The sequence below is a fragment of the Pinus tabuliformis genome, chromosome 6 (genome assembly GCF_031772625.1).
Source record: "Pinus tabuliformis cultivar Carrire ecotype Pingquan chromosome 6, CPIR1, whole genome shotgun sequence".
NCBI lineage: Eukaryota > Viridiplantae > Streptophyta > Pinopsida > Pinales > Pinaceae > Pinus > Pinus tabuliformis.
In genome coordinates this window covers 1,870,389,470-1,870,411,965 of record NC_142292.1, presented here as the reverse complement: position 1 = coordinate 1,870,411,965, position 22,496 = coordinate 1,870,389,470, and the positions used below count along the sequence as shown (strand labels likewise).

The window sequence follows — 22,496 nt, the reverse complement described above, 5'->3', positions numbered from 1 at the left end:
TAAAAGGCTTGATTTCCTTCTAACATCAGATTGGTGAGCGTGGCCATTTTCTCAAATAAAATACAGAAGACTGATACACAAAAAGACTGTGGCTGCCTGTTTATCCTGATGTAAATCAAAACAGATTTTGCTCTGGAAAAAATTACCCAGCAAAAAAAAAAAATTTCTCCCTGTCTAAAAATTAGCAATACGGCTGTAGCTGCACCTTTCTTTAGGCAAATACCACAAGACAGAACTTTAATGGATGTAACAGGTTCAAATCATAAGCTAAAGTTTGAGATTCCAGTTCTGAGATTTGTTCTGAGATAAGCACAAGTCTGACTGCTGCAATGTCCAGGCAATAAAAAGATAATTTTTCTTTAAATCTGAGTTGTAATGAAGGCTGTCAGGATCACTATGAAGAAGAAATTCGTTGACTGGAAAACAACTGCCGGCAGACAAAATTAAATACGCAGATTGAACCAAGGAAATTGACCCACGGCTTCTTCACAGCTTAACGTCTTCAGTTCTACGGTATATCGGTAATGATTTTAAGGTTTCACGGTTTACAAAACGACAATAAATATGGGCCCACGTCTTCACGTCTCAGACCCACGTCTTCACTTCTTCACGTCTTCACGGTTTAGATTTTCACGGCTCATAACAAACGATGAACCCACGTCTCAGCTCTGATTTAAATTGTGTTATGGCTTCACGTCCACAGTGACGCGGAATATAAACTCGATAAGCAATTTCTTCTAAATCGAAGATCAAACAGCATATATATATGAAGTTCATATTTACGGAATATTCATCCACGTATTTTTAAGATTGTTTGACCATGATATTGGATGGGTTTTGAGCATACCAAGGCGAGATTTGAAGCACGCAGAGATAACCCGCAGGTGTATCCACAGGTTCCACGACTTTGACGAAGATAACCGGAATTGAAGCACGCAGAGATAATAGCAAACTCTGGATCCACAGGTGTATAACCCGCACGACTTTGAAGAAGATAACCGGATTCGCCAGCAAAAAAAAAAAAAAAAATCCCGCTCCCACGAAAAAATATTCCAGATATCGTGACAGAAGAACACTTTGAACCAGATTCACCGTGAAAACGCTGGTACTAGACTAGGGTTGAATACTGAGATTTCACGCCACAAAGTTAGTTCCTCATAATACAGAAGAATCCCTTTCTGTATCGAGATTGACGACTGTAAGCTTTTATCACAATGAGCAAAGCAGAAGCTAAGACTCAGTGAAGGCTACCTGGCTTACAGAGGGCTCAACCTTAGAAAGAATTGAAGAGGATAGCTGATCAAGAAATCTACAGACCCTGAGAGCAGTTTCGAAATGAACTCCTGAATTTTTCAAACTATGAAAAATTATTTCGAAAAAAAATCCCTGTGCTCTGATACCATAAAAGAATGTTGAATGAATTGATTAACCTGGAGCAAACAGCTCAATGATAATACAAAGATATTTACAATAATAGAAACATCAGGTTTCTATGTAGAATATAGAACAAACAGTTTCATCTAAGAAACTGCTAAAAGAAAAAAATAGAAACAGCTAAAAGACTGAGCATTACTAAATAGAGATATATTCTAATAATGAACACAACTCCTAAAAAGGTCTCCAACTGCTGGCTATGGCCTGCGGCCTAGCCCAGCAGTGGACAGTTGGACTGCAACTACGTTCCTTCAAAACATCATCAATCAAATGCTTAAAGCATCTCTTAAAAGTGCTGTAGACTTCTTGTTGCACTGCTGCAATTCTGGGACTGGTTAGGGCACCAATCACAGTCCCTAACAGCCCATCAAACTGGCCCAGAATTGCTTTCCCTTGCTGCGGATGTCCTCCAATAAGATGCTGCCCTACATGCTGCTCCTTTAGAGCAGATTCAAGCCCAACGTAAGGACTGTCCACGCTACAGCAAGTCCTCCTAACCTTGGCCTCCAAGGTCAGGGCCTCGGCCTTACAATCAGCAACTCGGACCCTTGAAACAGTCCTCAAATGACCTTGCTGATTAGGCCTCTCCTTGCTGCAGCAACAGCTTCCTCTTGCTGTAGCTAACCCTTCATTTTACTGCGGTTTCAGGTCTCTATATCACTGCAGATTTAGGTTGTCTTAACAGTGAATATATATTGCATTTCCTGAGTGTGAAAGCTGTTCGTTGATGACTAAATATATATACATACGCAATTGCTTACGTGACTGTATCATTGCATATACAAATGTTGCTGCGTTGTATTGTCTGCCCTGCGTATATATATCCTTATGACTGCGGCTCTTCCACAATGGCAATGTGAATAGAACGTTTCCTTTGGCTGCATATGTGACCTCTTTTATAGCGGCCAGATTTCTGCGGCTAGGATTTACTGCGGCCAGATCTCTGCGGCTAGGGCAATGTACAGCAGCTAGGGCATTTCTTGAAGACCAACGTATCACACATGGTGTCTCTCTCCTTCACCAAAAACCCAGACGTGGAGAGGAGGAGACTACACATGAAGAGGTGTCTAAAATGACATAAAATCCTCATCTATTTATACCAAAACGAAGATGACGAATAGACACGTCGGTTGGGCTTCTAGAGCCTACATAAGAGCTGGTCGGCTTGACTATAATTACATAAACAAAATAAATTCATATCTCCATAAATACTTATCGGAATCGGATGATCTTTGGATCAATCCTACACCTCTCGACGAGAGGGATCCAATAAAAATATCAGCTGTCATAAATAAGCTGACCCACATGGAGTTTGGCCCTAGTTGCCAATTTAACACCATAGGAGAATAGAACACTTATCCAAGATATTACTTAGAACAATTAGCTAAGGTCTTTTGCAAGAGGAGAATTTGCTCAAGAGAGATGATTTATGTTCCTGAAACACAATTAGCACCTCTTAAATTTATGACAATCAAATTAACACAATGTCGATTCAATTAGATCTCCAATGTTAATGTGAAAGAACAAGAAATATAGATATGCCCAAGTCCACAGTGTCTTTTAATGACCAAATTAGATAACACCAATTCTTTTAATGACCAAATTAGATAACACCAATTCAAACAATCATTCAACAAGATATTCAATGCTTGTACTAGATTTGTCAAGCGCTTTAGGAGTAAGTTAATTGCAAGATTATGAATTGAGATATGATGCTCACTTGCAAGAAACAAGTTATTTCACTTATCACCAAAGTAAACTCACAAGAAATGCTAGTTACGATAATAGCAATGAGGAACAATGTAACTACTTATCCAAATGCCAATTCCTTTAGCAATGACAATAAAGTGTCACAATTCACCAATGCTTTTCAATGAAAGAAAGATAGCAAGACACCTACTAACTTAACAACCAATGGCAGGTAAGGATGCTTACAATAAAAAGTATTACTCTTTAGTTTATGTTAATGTCATTAATAAAAGGAGAGCAGATTTAAGAGGGTAGTAAGCGTGTATCATGCAATAATTGTCACTTTAACCAAAGATGCCAAGCAATGAAAGAGACTAACAATGCAAATGATATGCCAAGGATATGAGGTGACTGTATATTGTTTATTATATCACTGTTACATGATTAAACCACTGCTGTAGGTGCATTTTCAGACCTCGGTATTCAACAAACAGTCTTCCTGAAATTCACTTGTATGACACTAGTCTTTCAGAGAAGGGTCCTGACTCCTTATGAATTAGATTTATTTCCTCATCAATTTATAGAGACTTTAGAAGCCAAATTTAACCACTGTTAACTTATGACCAGAGATCCAAATCATTCATATTAAATGCTGAAACTAGCATATCAGTCCTCAAAATTTATGAAAAAAATGCTAAACAGTGACTAACAAATGAATGCAAATGATTTCTCAATGTATTATAGTGACTGTTAATTAGTTTTCTGGACACTGTTTAGATGTATTATACAACTGTAAACAATGTTTTTCGAAGCTGCAAATGAAACAGTGAGGAGGAGAGAAGGATAAGGAGGCAAACTGCTAGGCCCTATGGCCCTATTGGTGACTAGTTTAACTGCTGGAATGCCTTCCAATGAATCTATCAACCTGCAACCACAAATGTCAGCCCCAATATTCCCTGGAACATCTGCAAAATAAACTGTTAGTCCCAAAATACTGCTGCGAACCCAAGGGATGACAAAGTAAAGGGTTGGAAGAGGGCAGCGATGAGGGAAGGGAGGCTTGTAGGCCTGCGATAGAGAAGAGGGAGATCCCTTAGGGTCTGCGGCACACCACAGAATGCAGAGGAGGGGTCAACGAGAGGGGCTTGAGGCTTGACCAGGCCTGCGGCACACTAAAATAAGGTGGATGGAGGGTTGCGAAGGAAAAATGGGAAGCCTTAAGGCCTTATGGCACCAAGGAACAGGGCTGCGGCTCACAAAATGAAGAGAGAGGCCTGTAAAATCAAAACCTCAGCTGGATAAACCACTGCAAAAAAAATTGCTTTGGTTTCAGGCCTGCAAACAAGAGAATATTAGTCAAGAAATCAAATTGCAGTAAGTAATCAATCCTCGATGGCCAGCGTTAGGGTTTGGTTAGGTCTTTTATGCATGTGGATAGGGTTTTCTAGCCTCTTAAGGTGCCCAAAATGGCCCTGAAACCCTAGCAGTCTAGGGTTTTTATGGGCTAGAAACTTCAAAAGTTTATTCCTTAACTTGAAAAAAAAAATTCCTTAAACCCCAATATATACAAAAATAAAACAAACCCCAAAACCCCAATTTCTGCAAAACAAGGGTTAGAAAATATGTTTTACAAAAGAAATATTTATAAGATATATACAAATATACAATGCTTGTGGAAATAAAATATTTTTGAGTAAAAGTTTTAAAACGATGAATAATGACAATAGATCAAATGTGGTTCAAAAGTTATGGTATTGCCCACGACCTTAGCGAAGAAAGAAAACCAAACAAAATTCTCGGAGCCCAAGCAAACTCGGCTCTTCTCCAAAGTCTGTGAACTTGGAGCCCAAGGTCTGGGGAACCTGCATACACTTTATATTTTCTTCAAGAAAACTTGTTAGACATATGGCGAATCAGATCACCTAAGATAGATCCAAAATCTACCAATAGAATATTCCTATCACCATCTAATGAATAAACAAGCTTATAAAATTTTAAGCACAATATAGGAAAGAACATACCACAGATCGTCGGACAAAGAACACCATGAATTGAATCCCAATGTATTTTATTATGATATTTCAAACATTCCCAATAGATCAGTGGAACAAAACCAACGTTACAAAATTACATTGACTAGAGTTAGAGCTTTCATCATCATGACTTGAGAAACAAAATGGCTTCCAATTTATAAATAAATCCTCAAGTGGAAAATAATGGCTAGTTGGCTTGATCCCCATTAAAATAATCTCGATCGTTGATAAATATTTCATCATTTTTTAATCTTTGCTGTCAAAATATTTATTTTTGAGAAATTTTTGAATTTCCCATAAAACCATTTTTTATTAATCCAAAAATAAATATTTTGGATTACTTTCCTAAAACATTTGACTTTGTCTTAACCACCAATGTCCAAGGGCTCAAATTTTCTTAAAATATCATTTTTTGCCTTGTTTGGGGATCTCCAAAAATTAATTTCTTTTTCACCGACGAACTTTTTGCTCATTTTTCACTTGCAGAAATTAATCTCTAATTTTAATTTTTTGACTCTAAATTAATTAATTTTCTGGCTTAGGATTTAATTTAATTTTTTCCAGAAAATTTAAGTAATGGACACTTGAGGGGATTAATTATTTTTCCACCCTCAAATACTTTAGCCATGTTGTTTGATTGCAAGGGATCATGCAGTAAAATATTTTTACATCAGATCATTACAAATTCAACCCTCTAAGGGGGAATACCCAGTGATTATAGACCCTCAAAATATTACCCAATTTTGCGACACAATATGATCTAGTAGACCAAGTGATCTGTAATAAATTAATTTAGCCAAATAGCTTAAGCTATTCCCAAATCACTTTTACAAGCGACTCGACTAAAAATACGAGGACTCACCTAAGACTTCGACAATAAATTCCACCCTAGCTTTGGGGTTAAGCTGGAGAGAAAAACTCTGCCAATTATTCGTTTTTAGAAACACACATAATGTGGTGAGACGAAAAATTTCCTAGGATGAAATTCGTTGCCAAAATCAAAAGCTTATCTAGGTTGTTACATGATAAAACGATTATACTAGCATCATTTACATGACCATTTGCAGAAATTGAGTTCATAATGATACATCAAAAAGCTGACTGATGATTCTGAACTTTGAAAAATTTGCACAACTGCTTAGTTGCACTTGTGACAAAATAGGTGCAACAAGACCATGCACTAAAATTATTCCTAAACACACATTTACATCAGACTCGATAAACACTAGGACTCACCTAAGACCTTGTCAAGGAATTCCACCCTGGCTTTGGGGTTATCGTTGGAAGAAAAACTCTATCGATTAGGCGTGTTTACAAACACACATAATTCGGGGAGGTTAGAAAACTTCCTAGGATGAAATCCTTTGCCAAAATCAGAGGCTTACTTAGGTGTTGTTACATAATTAAATGGTCATACTAGCATCATTCACAATAAATCTATGTAGAAATTGAGTTTACAATGATGACTTCATGTTGGCAGATGACTTTGATTTTTGAAAAAAATTCTCGACTTCCTTGTACACTGCTTGCATTTTTGACAAAATTGTGGACAATAGGGTGGAAAAAGAAAGAAGAGGAAAGGGGTAACTCATGCCTCCATGATTGCTCCCTCTTCTCATTATAACACTTGGAGATGTTGGACTTGCATTAGCTTGTACCATGGATATGATGGATCTACCTATGAAATGTCCTTCCCCTTAGGAGTTGGAAGCACCTAATAAGGCTGAAGGTATAATCATCCATAACACAAGTGTGGTTACTTGCTTAGAAAACCTAAGCTAGAAAGACATTGGAAGGAAAGGCTTGTGTGAATGTATTTTGTGCCCTAACATTGAATATGGTCCACTATGATACTTTAATGCTTTTTGTACCTAATGGCATTGATCTCACTTGATCTTAAGGGTATGTTTCAAGTGGTTTATTAGTCATGCAATAGAGATCCTTTGAAGGATGACTTGACACCTATCCAACACCATTTAGAGGACGTTTTACCCATTCTTGAGAGAGTAGATATGACATTGCAGCCCCAATGTTGCCCTCTTGAGATGAATGTTTGGCTTTGAGGAGCCTCCACATGGTTGTACCTCTCTTGCTACACCTCCATATGATGAAACAATGTACTAGTAAGCTAAGGCATTGGCTCATTTGATGATGTTCCACCCAGATGGACCCAGGACACCCCCTAGTTGGCGTTGAGGTTGTTTGTTGGATGTTGATTGTTCTAGAGCCTAGATGATGATGGAGATCACTTGGATGACTTGGGAGGGATACCGCCTCATGTCTAGATGCGAACACTTGCCTCAAAGCTTGCCACGTCATACCCACATGCCCTAAAAGGGTGATGTGAGCCTTCTTGGAGATAACGTCATGGTGGAGGAGATCTTATTTGGAGGTGTTCCCATGTACTTTGTTGATTTCTTTGGAGTGATGATCACTCATGGACCACTTGATCACTTGCTTGATGGAGATTGTCCATTTTAGGAAGATGATGTCATGTTGGAAAGCATTTATTCCCACATGTGTGGGAGATTTTGATGTATTTATTATGTTTTAAAGCTATCTTAAGGTCGGCTTGTGATCTTTAGTCCTAGTTGAACACTTGAGCAAACTTTTAGGGCTTTTACTTGTAAAATTGTGACAAGTGACTTGGTTTCCCTCATATAAATAAAGTCACTTTCATTTGTATCATCACACTTCTCTCTTTCTCTCTTAAGAAGGGTGCACTAGCTCTTGTATTTTTCTCCAAGATGTAATTGATATTTAGTTGAGCGAATTGTCTTGGGAGGGAGATTTTTGCATGGAGAGACTTGTCTGGATTGATGAAGTGATGCTTGTGGAAATTGTGTAATTTTAATTGTTATTATCTTCCATTTTGTTGCTGTATTTCTGAAATTATACTTTCTATTTGTGCCATATTAAAAAGTGCAACATTTTTCTTGAAACCTTGATTCTTTATGGTATGTAAAATTTGTTTTGCAGGAATCCATCATGGAAACTTGGTCTATGCATCCCTTGACCTTAAATCTCCCATATAGGAAAATTGCTAGGGTTTTTAAGTGAAGAGAATTAGTCTTCGACCCTCTTCATCCAAGGCCTCTACCATATACCTTCTCCTAATTAACTCCATTTTCCCAATTGAGAAAAGGCATTAGTCTAGTAGGTGGTGAGCATCTTAATTTCTCCTTTCTTTTGTCTCTTAATGCATATAAACAACGGTTAGGGTAAGAGTAAATCTGCATTTTATAGCAATTTTATGTCTCTTTGTTATTTCCATTTTGGTAGAGATTGCATTAAATAAATATAAGAAGGTAAAATCTAGCATCAATTAAATATGTTCACCCTAAAATAAGGGCTGACGTCTGGATAAGTATTGATGTCATAAGCATTTTCAGCTATAAAAACCTCATTGTTTACCTGACCCTCGCCTGTATTTCTGATAACCTCTCTCTTTCTTGATCTTATCATTTATAGGCTATTTCTCAAGCTGTTGTATGCCATTGTATGCCCTAAATCTGCATATTATAAAAAGCCTATCTTACAAGAGTTTTTTTCTAGATCATAAAGGTCTTAGGAAAGTGTACTTAAACTTTTGGAACTCTTATCTCAGCCTTTCAATGTTTAGGCTGTATCTTCCTCTTTAATCATTAGGCCTTGTATCACCCTTGAGCCCTTGTTTGTTGAAGATCTTGTTGATGATTTCTTTACAAAAGCCTCCCTTGTGGGGATAACATCCACCACTAAATAGCTGGAGAGAGGCCATTGAGGTGAGGCTTTGCACTAGGCCTGCTAGTTTTTGCAGTAACAGTGTCCACACCATATGAAATCATGTTAACTGAAATAGGTTTATACCCTACTGAGCTGAAACAATAAGGAGGTTGATCCTATATCGGAGAGTGAAAGGATGCCTAACCAAATCATTAAATTGATCTTGAAGAGAAAAAAACATACTTGGAAACTACAATGCAGAAAATGGTTGGAGAGGTGGAACATATTGAAAAGCTAATGCCCAATTGACAATAACAATGAAAGAATATATCCGAGGGTGCTAGAGGAAGGGAAGGTAAAAAAGAAAGTAATACTACATAGATCATTTCAACCTCCCCACACAATAAAGGTACAAAAATACCTCACTGTCAACATACTGGGGAGAAGCACACCATAGCCCAACTAAGTTGTGAAATGAGGAGATGGAAATGGAAGAAGGAAAAATGGGATGACAGGACTTGGCTAGTTTATGTTGCAAAGGAGGTAGAACTAGAGGAATGCTTTCTCCAATGGATTTCGACTTTGGAGATGGTTGCATGGGAAGCAGTTTTTGGAGACAGCCAGATGGAAGACAGCAAAACGTGCAATAAGGAGGATGACCTATAGGACCGATAAATTGAAATCGACACTTCTTGGGGGGGCTGCCAAGATAAGTAATTCTAGGTTGGGGACTGGAATATAGGTGTCCTCTCACCTTGTATGTCTTAAACATGCACTTTTCTGCTTTTCTGCTTGCAGGTAATTTTCCCTATTTAATTCTGTTAAGGTGGACACCACAAAGATATAACACCCCCTCCCATAGGTCAATGTGGTCTTGTCGACATTTAATCAAATCCTATTCAATTCTATTCCATTTCTTCATATTGTTTCCTGTTTCACTTTAGAAATTATTATGGATGGTCTATCAAATAATAAATTCATTAAAGATCATCTTCTGTAAGTGCTGCGTGGTTCTGGGCTTTCTCTTTAGCACTGGAGGTGTAATTCATGATGTAAGAGTAATTGGCACTGACACACATGTTGTACATAGTTTAATATACAGGTTAACTTGCTCCAATTTGAGTGGGACACTGATAGAATATCTGCATTTCATTTACCGAAGACAAGTGAGAAGTGTTGCTGTATTCTGTCGGTTTTAATATGATTCTGCCAACAAACAGAAATTCATTTATAGGCTATTTCACCTTCCCCAGGAAATATTTGATTCGTCAGGCATTGTAGATGTCTTCTATCATTTGTTAGATATATGCAACCTTGTTAAGAACTCATAGTTGAGAATCATGAGATTTGGAGATTATGTATTAAATATTACACACTACATTCATTTGTGTCTTCAAATGTTAGATTAGATATCACAATTCACTATTTCTACGTTCACAACTGGAAAACTAACATGGAAGCCACTTTAAAAATATGCTAAAAGCTTTATTTCAGTTCAGTCATATGCCATTTTCACAATCTGAACGTTCACAGTAAACAATCTCTTTTCTTACTCATCGTTTGTTTCCCTTGATCTTAAACAACAACAATTGAGATATGTATCAACTTGTGTTATCAGATCTACGGGGTCTTGATGTTGGATCCGCAAATCTACGTTTGTTATGAAACCAGCTCAAGAAAAGATAGAAAAGATAGATCAACGCCTTAGAATTCAGCCTCTTCGAGGGGGCAACTTCCTTTACATTACATAAATGAACAATTCTTGAATGATTCAAATGACAAAACCTCCTTTCTATATATAGGAGTCTAAGGAGTCACAATATAATCCAGCCGACCTAACAATAATAATATAAAGCCACAAAAATAACAATAGAGGGATTCTATGGGGCACAGTAATAACAATATGGGGACAATAGGGGCACAACAATATTAATAAGGGGTATAACTACTATAGTAATGGGGTAATCACTAGTATTATAGGGACCTAACATGCCCCTCTCCTTCAAAAAAGTGTTGTCCTCAACGCTTGAGTAGTTTTGGATACTTCTGCATAAAATTCTCATCCTCCCATGTGGAATCTTCAGCGGATAAGTTCTTCCACTTGATAAGATACTCTGAAATTGATCGATTTCATAGCTGTCAAGTTCTTGGTTCTGTGACTGCTTTCGGTTTCAATATAATTTTTCCTTCCTCGTCAAGTTCTGGCAATATTGTTTGAACTGGGAGCTTGTCACCTATAACCTTCTTTAAACATGAAACATGGGACACTGGGTGCAATCGAGAAGCTGCAGGAAGCTCCAATTTGTATGCCATAGTACCAATCTTTTGCAACACCTTGTATGGACCATAATACTTTGGTGATAATTTATCATCCTTCTTAGCTTGCTTGAGGGACATTTGCTTATATGGTTGTAGCCGTAGGAATACCCAATCACCTACATCAAAACCTCTTTCACTGCGATGTTGATCTGCCTATTGTTTCATTCTATTCTGTGCCAACACGAGGTTATCCTTTAAGAGTTGGAGGACTTGTTGTTGATGTTCGATGTGATGTTCCACTACCTGAACCTTAGAATTTTCTCTTAAATATGATGTGATGGATGGTGGTTGATACCCATAAAGTGCCATAAATGGGGTCATTTTTGTTGCTGTATGGAAGGAAGTGTTATATCACCATTCAGCTAGAGGCAACCATTTGACCCATTGTGTCTGTTTATCAGATACAAAGCAACGAAGATATCCTTCCAAACATTTGTTTACTATCTCAGTTTGCCCATCAGATTGAGGATGATAAGATGAGCTATGAGCTAATTGAGTACCAAGACAAGAAAATAATTCTGTCCAAAAATTTCCAGTGAAAATGGGATCTCTGTCACTTACAATAATCTTTGGGTTTCCATGTAGCTTTTGAATTGTTTCCATAAATGCAATAGAAACTGTATTAGCTTTAAATGGATGTGATAATTCACAAAAGTGTGCATACTTGGTAAGTCTGTCAACTACACCATGATGACACTCTTTCCCTCAAACTTGGGTAAACTTGTGATAAAATCCATTGAAACCTCCTCCCAACGTTGGCTTGGAATGGATAAAGGTTGTAATAGACCCGGTGTCTTAATTGTTTCAACTTTATTTTGTTGGAAAACCAAACATTTCGCCACAAACTTTTGAATATTTGATTTAAGGCCATCCCAAAAAAATTCCTTCTTAACCCTGTGGTAAGTTTTTAAAAATCCTGAGTGCCCTCCTAAGGGAGAAGTGTGCAATTCCATAAGAATTTTTTGTTTTAGTTGGGAATTCTTACAGATGTATAAGCGTTCTTTGTACCATAACGAATCATTTTGTCAGCTAAATGTATCAGATGTACTGGAATCTTGTTGTAACTTTCGAATAAGTGCCCACACTTCTTCGTCATTCTTCCATTCCTCCCTTGCTTCGTTTATCCAATCTGGTTGGATAATAGAAATGACACACAACAATGCTTCCACATCCTCATCCTTTCTTGAGAGTGCATCTGCCACCACATTTTGCTTCCCTTTTTTGTAGATGATTTCAAAGTCATAACCCAACATCTTTGTGACCCACTTTTGTTGCTCTTCAGAGGATAATCTTTGTTCTAAAAAGTATTTAAGGCTATCATGATCCGTTTTTACCTTGAAGTGTCTTCCCATTAGGTAGGGTCGCCATTTCTTAAGTGCATGGAGTATTGCCAACATTTCCTTCTCATAAATAGCTTTGCTTAAAAACTTTCCCTTGATTGGATGACTTTCAAAAGCAATGGGTCTTTCATCTTGCATTAGAAAAACACCAATTCCATTTCCTGAAGCATCACATTCCACAATAAAGGTTTTTGTGAAGTCCGGTGTAGCTAAGTAAGACCGGTGCTTGGCACATTGCCTCTTTAAGATGTTCAAAGGCCTTTGTTGCTTCCGGAGTCCATGAAAATGCATCTTTCTTCAATAATGTTGTTAGAGATGCTGCCATTCTCCCATAATTCTTAACAAACTTGCGATAATACCCTGTCAACCCGAGAAATCCTCGCAGATGCTTTATGGATGTGGGGATTTTCCATTCCTTAATGGCTTTAATTTTGCTAGGGTCTACCTTAACTCCTTCATGAGATACAATATGACCCAGATATTCCACCTCCTGGACTCCAAAGAAACATTTGGATCTTTTTGCATATAATTGTTTCTCCTCCAATAGTTGTAGCACCCTGTCAACATGTTCAACATGATCCTTCCAAGACTTGCTGTAGATTAGTATATCATCAAAAAATACTAACACAAATTTTCTAAGGAATGGTTTGAAAATTGAATTCATCAAACCTTGAAATGTTGAAGGTGCATTGGTAAGGCCAAAAGGCATGACCAAAAATTCATAATGACCCTCATGAGTTCTAAATGCTGTTTTCGGAATGTCTTCAGTCTTCATTCTGATTTGATAATATCCTAAACGAAGATCCAACTTGGTGAAGTAAATTGATCCATGCAATTCATCCAGTAATTCATCAATGACAGGAATGGGGAACTTATCTTTAATAGTGAGCTTGTTGAGCTCCCTATAATCCAGACACATGCGCCATGATCCATCCTTCTTGTGCACCAATACTACTGGAGCAGAGAAAGAACTTTGACTCGGTTGAATTATACTAGCCTCTAGCATTTCTGCAACCATACGTTCAATTTCACTTTTTTGGACATGGGATATCTGTACGGCCTGATGTTTGGAGGAACACTTCTTGGAATCAAATGAATAGCATGATCATGATCACGCATAGGTGGGAGACCTTTGGGAGTCTCAAATACCTTGGAATGATTGTCAGAAACATCTAGCGAACATAATTGTGCAATTACACTTCTTTGCTCCTTTTTTAGAAGCTTTGTCATACCATTAGAGTTGATTATCTTTCCTGGTTTCCCTGCAATACCCCTTAATTCAACTTCCTTTCCTTCTGTAGAAAATTTGATGAAAAGTTCTTGAAAATTAAAAGCTATTGTACCCAAGGATTGTAGCCATTGGACTCCTAGTACAACATCAGCACCTCCCATTGGAATGGAAAGCATTGGGCTAGTTAATACATATTCTCCCATGGATAGCTTGATATTATGGCACTTTCCTGAGCAATTTATTGTTCCTCCATTCGCAATCATCACTTGACACTGTGGTGCTGGATATAGGAAGCAATTCAATTCTTTTGCTACCTTACAATGAATAAAATAGTGGGTGCTTCCTGAATCAATCAACACTATTACCTTTTTCTTCTTGATTTGTCCTTCTATCTTGATGGTTTGAGGAGTGGTAATTCCCGCCAATGCATTACAAGATATGGTCGGATTTATTTGTTCTTCATCTAGGCTTGTTCCTGGAGTATATCCTCTTCTTTTGACTTTTCTTGCTCCTTTTCTTCTTCCTCTTCACAATCTATGTAGAATAATTTCTTCTCAGCACACTTATGACCTTTAGTGTATTTGCTATCACAATTGTAACAAAGCCCTTTTGTTCTTTTTTCTTCCAATTGTTGTGGTGTCAACCTTATAGGTTGTGGAAGACTAGGGGCAACAACACTTCTGTATTTATAGTTGTGAGTGGTATGCTTCCTAGTTGCCATAATTTTTCTTTCCATTTTTCTTGCTAACCTAAATGCCTTCTCTAATGAATCAGGTTCCCAAAGGCGAACATCATGTTGGATATTATCCTTTAAAGACCCTATGAACACATCAATCCTATGCTCCTCTGAAATATCTTTTACCTTTATGTTCAATTTTTGGAATCCTCAATGTGCTCCATTATTGAACCCTTTTGTTTGAGATTTATCAATTGGCTAAAAAAAGTGTTGCTTTTTGTATCCTCATAATATGCTATCAATTCTTCCATAAAAATTGCCCAAGTGATAAATTGTTTACGAGAGCAAAGCCATTGATACCATACAAACTGATTTGGTTCCCAATATAAAGTTGCCATACGTACCTTTTATGTGTTTTGCACATTATTGAGATCAAAGAATTGCTCCATCTGTAATATCCATGTGGCGGGATCCTTGCCATCAAACTTCCTCATATCGATTTTTGGAATATGGTGAGTCTTCGATCCAACATTAGAGTCTATGGAGTCATGATTAACATTTATTTTGTTCTCATCATGAGTTTCCTTTAGTACCCTTTCACCTTTAGTGACCATTTCTTGTAGCAACTTATTCATATTTATCTTCAATTCTTCCATCTTATCATCCATGCCATCAATTTTAGCTTCTACGCCTTTTTTAAACAATCCATCTTAGCTTATACACCTTTCTTTAAACCATAGTTTTAAAATTCGGCCGATTCGAAACGGAAACGGCCGAGTTGATCCGTTTCATTGCCCAGAAATGTGACTCGGTGGAAGAAACGGTTCAGTAGGCCGAGTCAGCCATGACTCAAATGACTCGGCCGAGTCATGGCTGACTCGGCCAACTCGGCCGTTTTTGTATTGACTCGGCCGAGTCATAACTAGTGGCCTGTAACCCCATCAAAACAGCGATTTGACATTTTTTTAATGAAATTTTGAAGTGTTTGCTGATTGGTTTGAACTCCAATGTGTTTTATGAATTAGTTAAATGTTATTTGGGGTCCATTTCCCCCTCCCAAACCCTATTTAACACACTCAAATGCTCTCTACTATTGATATGCTATTTCATGGTAATGTTAAATTCTTAAAGTAAAAGTGACATTCTCCTTAATCTTCATTTTCATCCTTTTACTTAAATTTTTAACATTACCATGAAATGACTCAGGATGTTTGAGAGTGGTTTCAGCCTCATTGGATTTCATATGGAGAAAGTAGAATTTTAGATTTCATTCAAAATCCAGCAGACTTGTCAATTTTTCAGGATTTCAGGATTGGAGGATTGCAATGTTTCCATTGAATTTTGTCATGTATTAGGGTATGGAACTCGTATTTAATCAAGAGAACCAATCCCTCTATGTACCTTGATGTTAGTGACATTGGTTGTCGAACTCCTCTGGGATTCGCTCCCAAACCAGGAGCTTCTGAAAATGTCGCTCCCGCTCCCGTTTTCGCTCTCGCTCCCCACTTTCGCTCCTGCTCCCAACTTCCAAGTAACACTGAGCCAGATGATGTTGGCAACTCTAGCAGTAGCCAGTAGTACTGGTCACAGACTTTTGTTGTAGAGGTCATTTATAGCCTCCTTGGTTATGTGTTTTTGTTTTGATCTCTATATCATCATCGTGTATGTATTGGACAATGCATTGGGTGCCATTTTGATATAATGGATATATTCATGAGCCTACTTTGATCATATGTTGTCTTCTATCTATATTCTAATGCTGTGTGTATGGAAACATGAATGAAAATCTTTAAAATTATGTGTTTTTATAAAAAATACATATTTAATGTATTTTTTACAATGACCGAGTCATTGAAATCGAGCCGGCCGAGTCGATACCGAGTCGGAGTCGGAGTCGGAGTCGATCCTCGGCCGAGTCGGAGTCGGATTCGGAGTTTTAAAACATTGCTTTAAACCATCCATCTTAACTTCTACATCTTTCCTTAAACCATCCATCTTAGATTCTGTTGCTTTTTGTGCAAGTGACACTTGTTGCACTTGTTCTTGTAATTTTGATATATCATATAGCATTTCTTCTTCTTATTCATGAGTCATGCTAGAGCTTTCAGGTTTCTTACTAGGTGTTTGCATTTTCTTTCCTCGGGGCATCAATTACTGATAATAATGCTCTATTATGCCCTTTGAATTCTTTCAAAATAAATTTTCAAACCAAGCTTAAGCAAAAATTTAAGAAAATCTATACACCTTTTTTCACTTTGTAGGAGCTCGATATTGCCGCTGATGTATCTCTGTACTTTTCGATCATCTAGTTCTGAATTTGTGACCTGCAATAGCCCTTTGTGTCCTCTTTCCAATGCCACAAGTCTGACCCAAATTGGATTCTCCAAGGAAGAGTTATGCGAAATCTCCCACAGTGACTTGATTATAGACTAGTTCAGTATAGCGAACTTGTACGACGTGCCACGAGTCACTGTTTCAACCTTTGGATCTGAAAAATGCATACAAGAAACTACAGTCCGTCCTCTTTCTGTACCTTCTAACGAAATTTCAATCTGATCCCCAGAGATAAAGTTATGATGATTTTCCCCAGGTCACCTATTTGGAATGTAATTCAAGAGTCTGCAAAAAGACCAACTTCCTCAGATCATATCTCCGCAAATATAGCGCGAAAAGGTTTGAAATTCGGACTCGAGGTTCATCACGATTTCTTCTCAAATGGGTTTTTTTTTGCAACTTCTGAAGCATCACAGAAAAAAAGTTATAGCGAAAATGCCACGATGACCTGTTTGGAGTAGCGAAACCCTAGAATCCAAAGCTTTGATACCAAATGTTATGAAACCAGCTCAAGAAAAGATAGAAAAAATAGATCAAGATTCAACGCCTTAGAATTCAGCCTCTTTAAGGGGGCAACCTCCTTTACATTACATAAATGAACAATTCTTGGATGATTCAAATGACAAAATCTCCTTTCTATATATAGGAGTCTAAGGAGTCACAATATAATCCAGTCGACCTAACAATAATAATATAAAGCCACAAAAATAACAATAGAGGGATTCTATGGGGCACAGTAATTACAATATGGGGGCAATAGGGGCACAACAATATTAATAAGGGGTATAACTACAATAGTAATGGGGTAATCACTAGTATTATAGGGACCCAACAACGTTTCAGATATGATATGGATATGGATCCATCTACATCCCCATAGGATAATGGATCCTTCAATCTCGGAAACAGATCCCATCCTATTGAAACGGATCCTATGCTAGCTAGGCCTCACACAGCAAATGACATTAGAGTTTTGGTTTATTGCTTACATTTTAAAGGATATTTGCCACCTGTTTGAAACCCTCAAAAGAAGATATTCTATTTAGATTTTTAATTATATTACTTATTAGTAATTTGTATCCTAAATAGTTGTACAAGTAAGGTATTAATTACCTACAAGTTGTATAGCACATGATAATGCTAGCAAGAAAAGTATTGCACATCAAAATTTTAATTTTCAATTTTTGATAATGCTAATAGGAAAGGATTGAGACAATGCATAGATAATAATGTAGTGCATAAAGGATGCGTGTGTTATTAATAATTTAACTAGATCAATCCCTTGTAACTCTAGGTAAAGAGTACTCTTAGAACAGTATGATACATAGACTATAGCATGATCTCAACAGTGTACAATATTCATTCACCATTGTAAATAGATGAAATTTTTTAGATTTTAAGGCAGGTTTCAAGGAAGATGACATGTTGATCATGATGTAGAGTTGAAATATTCAAATGATGAGGATGTAGAGCCATTTTTGGACAAGTTGTTAGATGTATTCTACATCATCATATCACTAGAGTAATCATTGATGAGACACTGTTGTATTTACAATTTTGTTTTTTTGTATAAAGCCTGATGTATCATGTTTTTACTTTAAAATATTTAAAAAAGGTTATTGCATTTTTTTGTATGTGGCATTTCCCAACTGTATCCAGATCTTGGCTTTTCAAAAATCTAGTGGATCTGTATCGAAATCTGAATCTGGATCTGTATCCCTTTCCATTTCCTGGTAAGTTAGGTTTCAGCTTAGTTACTACCTATGAGTTCAATAAGTCATAGTGTTAAAGGAAGAGACATAAAATCTCAAGGTTAAAGTCTCCGCGACAGTATATTAAGAACTTGTTAGGCAATTCATATTCCAATTACCAAGTTATGTCTTCGTTGGTGATTCTCTTCGTTTTAGAAGGGTTCGTCATTTTTCTACCTGTATGCCAACTAGTGTTCCACGGGGACTCCCCCCCCGCCCCCCCTAGGGGTCTAGTTTCCTCGCACCCCCGTGCTCCGGGGACTTGGGGACGAGTAGGGGACGTTTCCCCATGCTCCCAAAATGGAGGAAACTCGGGGGGACGTGCCAGGGAAACGTTTCCCTTCCCTGAGGGGGCGTTTCCAAAAAGGGGGACGTGGGGGGACGTGAGGGGGCGTGGGGGGGCGTGGGGGGACGAGAGGGGATGTGGGGGGACGAGGGGGGACCTGGCACACCTTTAATGCATTAAAAACCATTTTAATTAACTAAATGTTGAACTTAATCTTTAATTAAGAGTTAATTAACGTTTAGGGTTTTGGAAAATCGTTGTTTTATGTTATAAAAACGACACCTTGAACCATGAACAACACACTCACAGCCTTTGCAAGTTCGTTGAGCGCTCCACTCACAGCGTTGGATTTCATTGTTCGGATTTTAATAAACAGTCCCTGTATCATTATTGATTGTATTAGGAATTGTATACAAAAGGTAAATTACCTAAAAAAAGTCAGTGAATTAATACAATTTGTTGAAAGTGCAAGCTAGGAAATCCAAGACCTTGAATCGGTTCAATATGGGCTCTCCCCGTTCATGGTGATAGTAGGTTTAGGAAAAGAGCCTATTGTCACATGTTCTGAAAAGTGGATCTGACTATTTTGTTTCCATGAACCAATTAACCACAAGTATGGGTGAAAAATCCGACTTGTAAAAACTTAAAAGACTACCTCCTTGACTACCATGCGTTGTTTTGATGAGACCTGACTGAAATATAATATTGTTGATATAATAAAACCTGATTAAAATGCAGAATGTTAATATTCCACCAGCCACCCAACTACTTTCCTATATGATTTCTCAAAATTCTGCCTTGACATCTAATTTTGATCCCATGAGAACTTAAAGGGTTCAAAATAAACATTCACTCAAAGAAAGAAACCAGCAAGATCTGTAAAATAGAAACTAACTAAGCAGTGTAACAACATGAAAAGAAGAAAGTAACTTCCACTTACGTGTCTATCATTTTTTGCATGAGATTGCCGATGGAAAAATCTATGGCACAAGGTTATGGCTGTCGCAATGGTTACCTGGGAACTGAATAAACAATAGACAGTTAGCCTATTACTATATTAGGCCTATGGTCTTTACCTGTGGAAAAAGCATCCAAGTTCCGTTTAGTCCAACTTCCAAAAATGATTTCTTTTAAACTTTTTCTCTAGATTAGCAGTATCTAAAACAGAATTGTGAAGGTATATCAGACCTATGGGCTAGTTCTATGGAAGCATTGCCAAATAGGCTATTCATATATTAATATTATCAGTGGAAAATCTACGACCTGCCTAACTAATATGTCAAGAACTTAGAAGTCCAGTTTCTCAAAATCATTATACATAATCCACTATAGTTCTGAGTTCTCTCTATGTTTAAGTTTTCTTCTAAGAAGGATTGTGTAAATTTTCAAATTCATTGCTTTCTTGCTCCAGGAATTCATATCAATGATCATGCTTTGTAGCTTTTCAATTCAACCCAAATTGTCATAGTGGACTCAATTAATAAATTATATTTTATATTTATAAATTTTTAAGACCCTGATGCTCCCCCACGTTTCCTAAAAAATGGTAGGGAGCTTTTGCATAGGCCGCTCCCTCGCCCCCTCGTCCCGGAACCTTGGTGGAACATTGATGCCAACACCTAAACTTAAGCTTTTTTTTACTTCGTTTCTTTTTAGAAAATACATCTTATAATTTATTGCTGAAAGGTAAAGAATACATAAAGAATCATACATCGAGCCATCCTGACTATATAGACTACCCCCTCTTATATTAAGCAATGAGAGCAAACATATCCGGCTTGGTCCCATCTTTTCTGAAAATGTTAATCCTTGCAGAAAACGATGCTGCCAACTCTGACCTAAAAACAATGAGCTCTTGAATTAACGGGATAGCATCCCCATTGAATATGTTACGATACTACTGTTTCCACAAAAGAGATGCTTGTCAATATTATGGCATCTGTCATTATTTGGATGGATGAAGAGAAGTGTCCAAGTCTTTTCTTTAACTAGTTACTGTGAATATGTTACGATACTACAGTTTCCACAAAAGAGATGCTTGTCTATATTATGGCATCTGTCATTCTTTGGATGGATGAAGAGAAGTGTCTAAGTCTTTTCTTTAAGTAGTTACTGTGCTTCCGTTTGCCCCTTTCTTTGGGTAAACCATGGAGTTAATTTGATCAAGAAAATTTATTGAGCCAGAGCCTGAAATAATTTGAATTCATTAGGAGCTGCTTAACATTTGTAGATATTTCATTGCTTAAAGAAAAAGTTGTAGGTTGTTAGACAATAGCGATTCAGTAATATCTTAAGAATATGGGGTCCTTTTTTAACTGCTGGGCGAATATCTTGCAGGATATTGATAAAGAGATAAGCGAGCTGAAACTTTCCGTGAACACTCGTGGACGGCTTGTAGCAAAAGAATTTTTGAAACAGTTCACCTAAATATTTCAATACTCAGTTCTCTGGTCTTACATATTGTATACATGGTCTTCCATATTGCGTTTTGGCATGAACAGTAACACTTATTTTCATTAATGATACATGTGATGTCATTTCTGAGAGCAGTTTGACGTTTGTAAAAGAATACCAAAACAAAACTAATTTTGTCAACATATTTATGTCGAGGAAGATAATAGATATGTATACTTTCAGGACATCTGATGGCATTTGCTAAAGACGTTCCAGCCATCATTGCTAAAAGTGTTGAACACAGCAGTAAAATAGGTCATCAAGATAGGCATGAAGATGTTCCCCAAAAGTGGAGATGAACCAATGAAATTCCCAAGCACGGTGAACGAGAAAATTGTAATCTTAAGGTGAAACTTAATAAATAATGGAGATATCCAATGAAATGGTTAAGCAAGGTGTGTGAGAAAAATAACATAAGCTTGAAATTTAACAAACATACAAGGGGAAATTTGGATCTATGAAAATATATTACAAGCAATATTCAACCAAGGCATAAGTTCACAAATTCCAATATGCGAAAGTAATTAGAAACGAAGTCATAATGAAGAGAATGAAATCCAATGCCTAAGATAGAAGATGAGAGCATGCACCATTTGGCAAAAGTTGAGGTAGTAATGTCTAGATTTTTTTTAAAAAGTGATATCTATACTTTTTATTATTATAATTTTATAGTATTGAAGTTTTTATCACATAATATAAAGCTTTTATATAATATTTATTTTTTATAATATTTATTTTTTATTATTGTAATTTTATAGTATTAAAGATTTTATCACATAATATAAAGCTTTTATATAAAATTTCATTTATTAATTTAAATTGTATGTGTAGTTTGAATGGGTTTAATAGTTCAAAATATGTATTTTTTTTTTAAAGATTATTGATCTAAATCTAGAGGGGTAGAGCGGTAGAGTATGTACACTTTCATAAATTTTGATAGTTAAATCATTGCATGAGGGGATACTTTGTCCGACAAATAAGGCGGTCTCATACACCAATTTAGTGTATGGCTACGATTTTTTTTCTTCTGCCATAATTTTTCTTAAACATGATTTATTTGCCATTTCTAGCAACTCAACATCCAAGTTAAATAAGAAAATCATAAGAAAAATAAGAAAATTGTTACATTGAATGCTCAATAGTAGAGAATTCTTCAAAAGTATGGTCTATAACAAGCTTTGTAAAGGTTGTTCATGATTATAATTTAAGAAGTTTATTTGATAGTTTTCTAAATAAGATGTTCT

General features: G+C 36.8%; 1 protein-coding gene across 2 annotated transcripts in view; it reads left to right on the top strand.

Moving 5' to 3' along the window:
• The window catches only part of LOC149266608 (actin-related protein 2/3 complex subunit 4), a 348,674-nt gene extending 327,147 nt beyond the window's left edge, over positions 1–21,527 (top strand). Inside the window, exon 8 of one of the 2 annotated variants that reach the window (XM_089397075.1) lies at positions 21,136–21,527. In XM_089397075.1, the coding sequence (XP_089253201.1) occupies positions 21,136–21,225 (90 nt within the window). In that variant the 3' untranslated portion in view covers positions 21,226–21,527. The remainder of the gene's footprint in view (positions 1–21,135) is intronic. The other variant, XM_089397078.1, reaches the window with a different exon arrangement.
• The last annotated feature ends 969 nt before the right edge of the window (positions 21,528–22,496 follow it).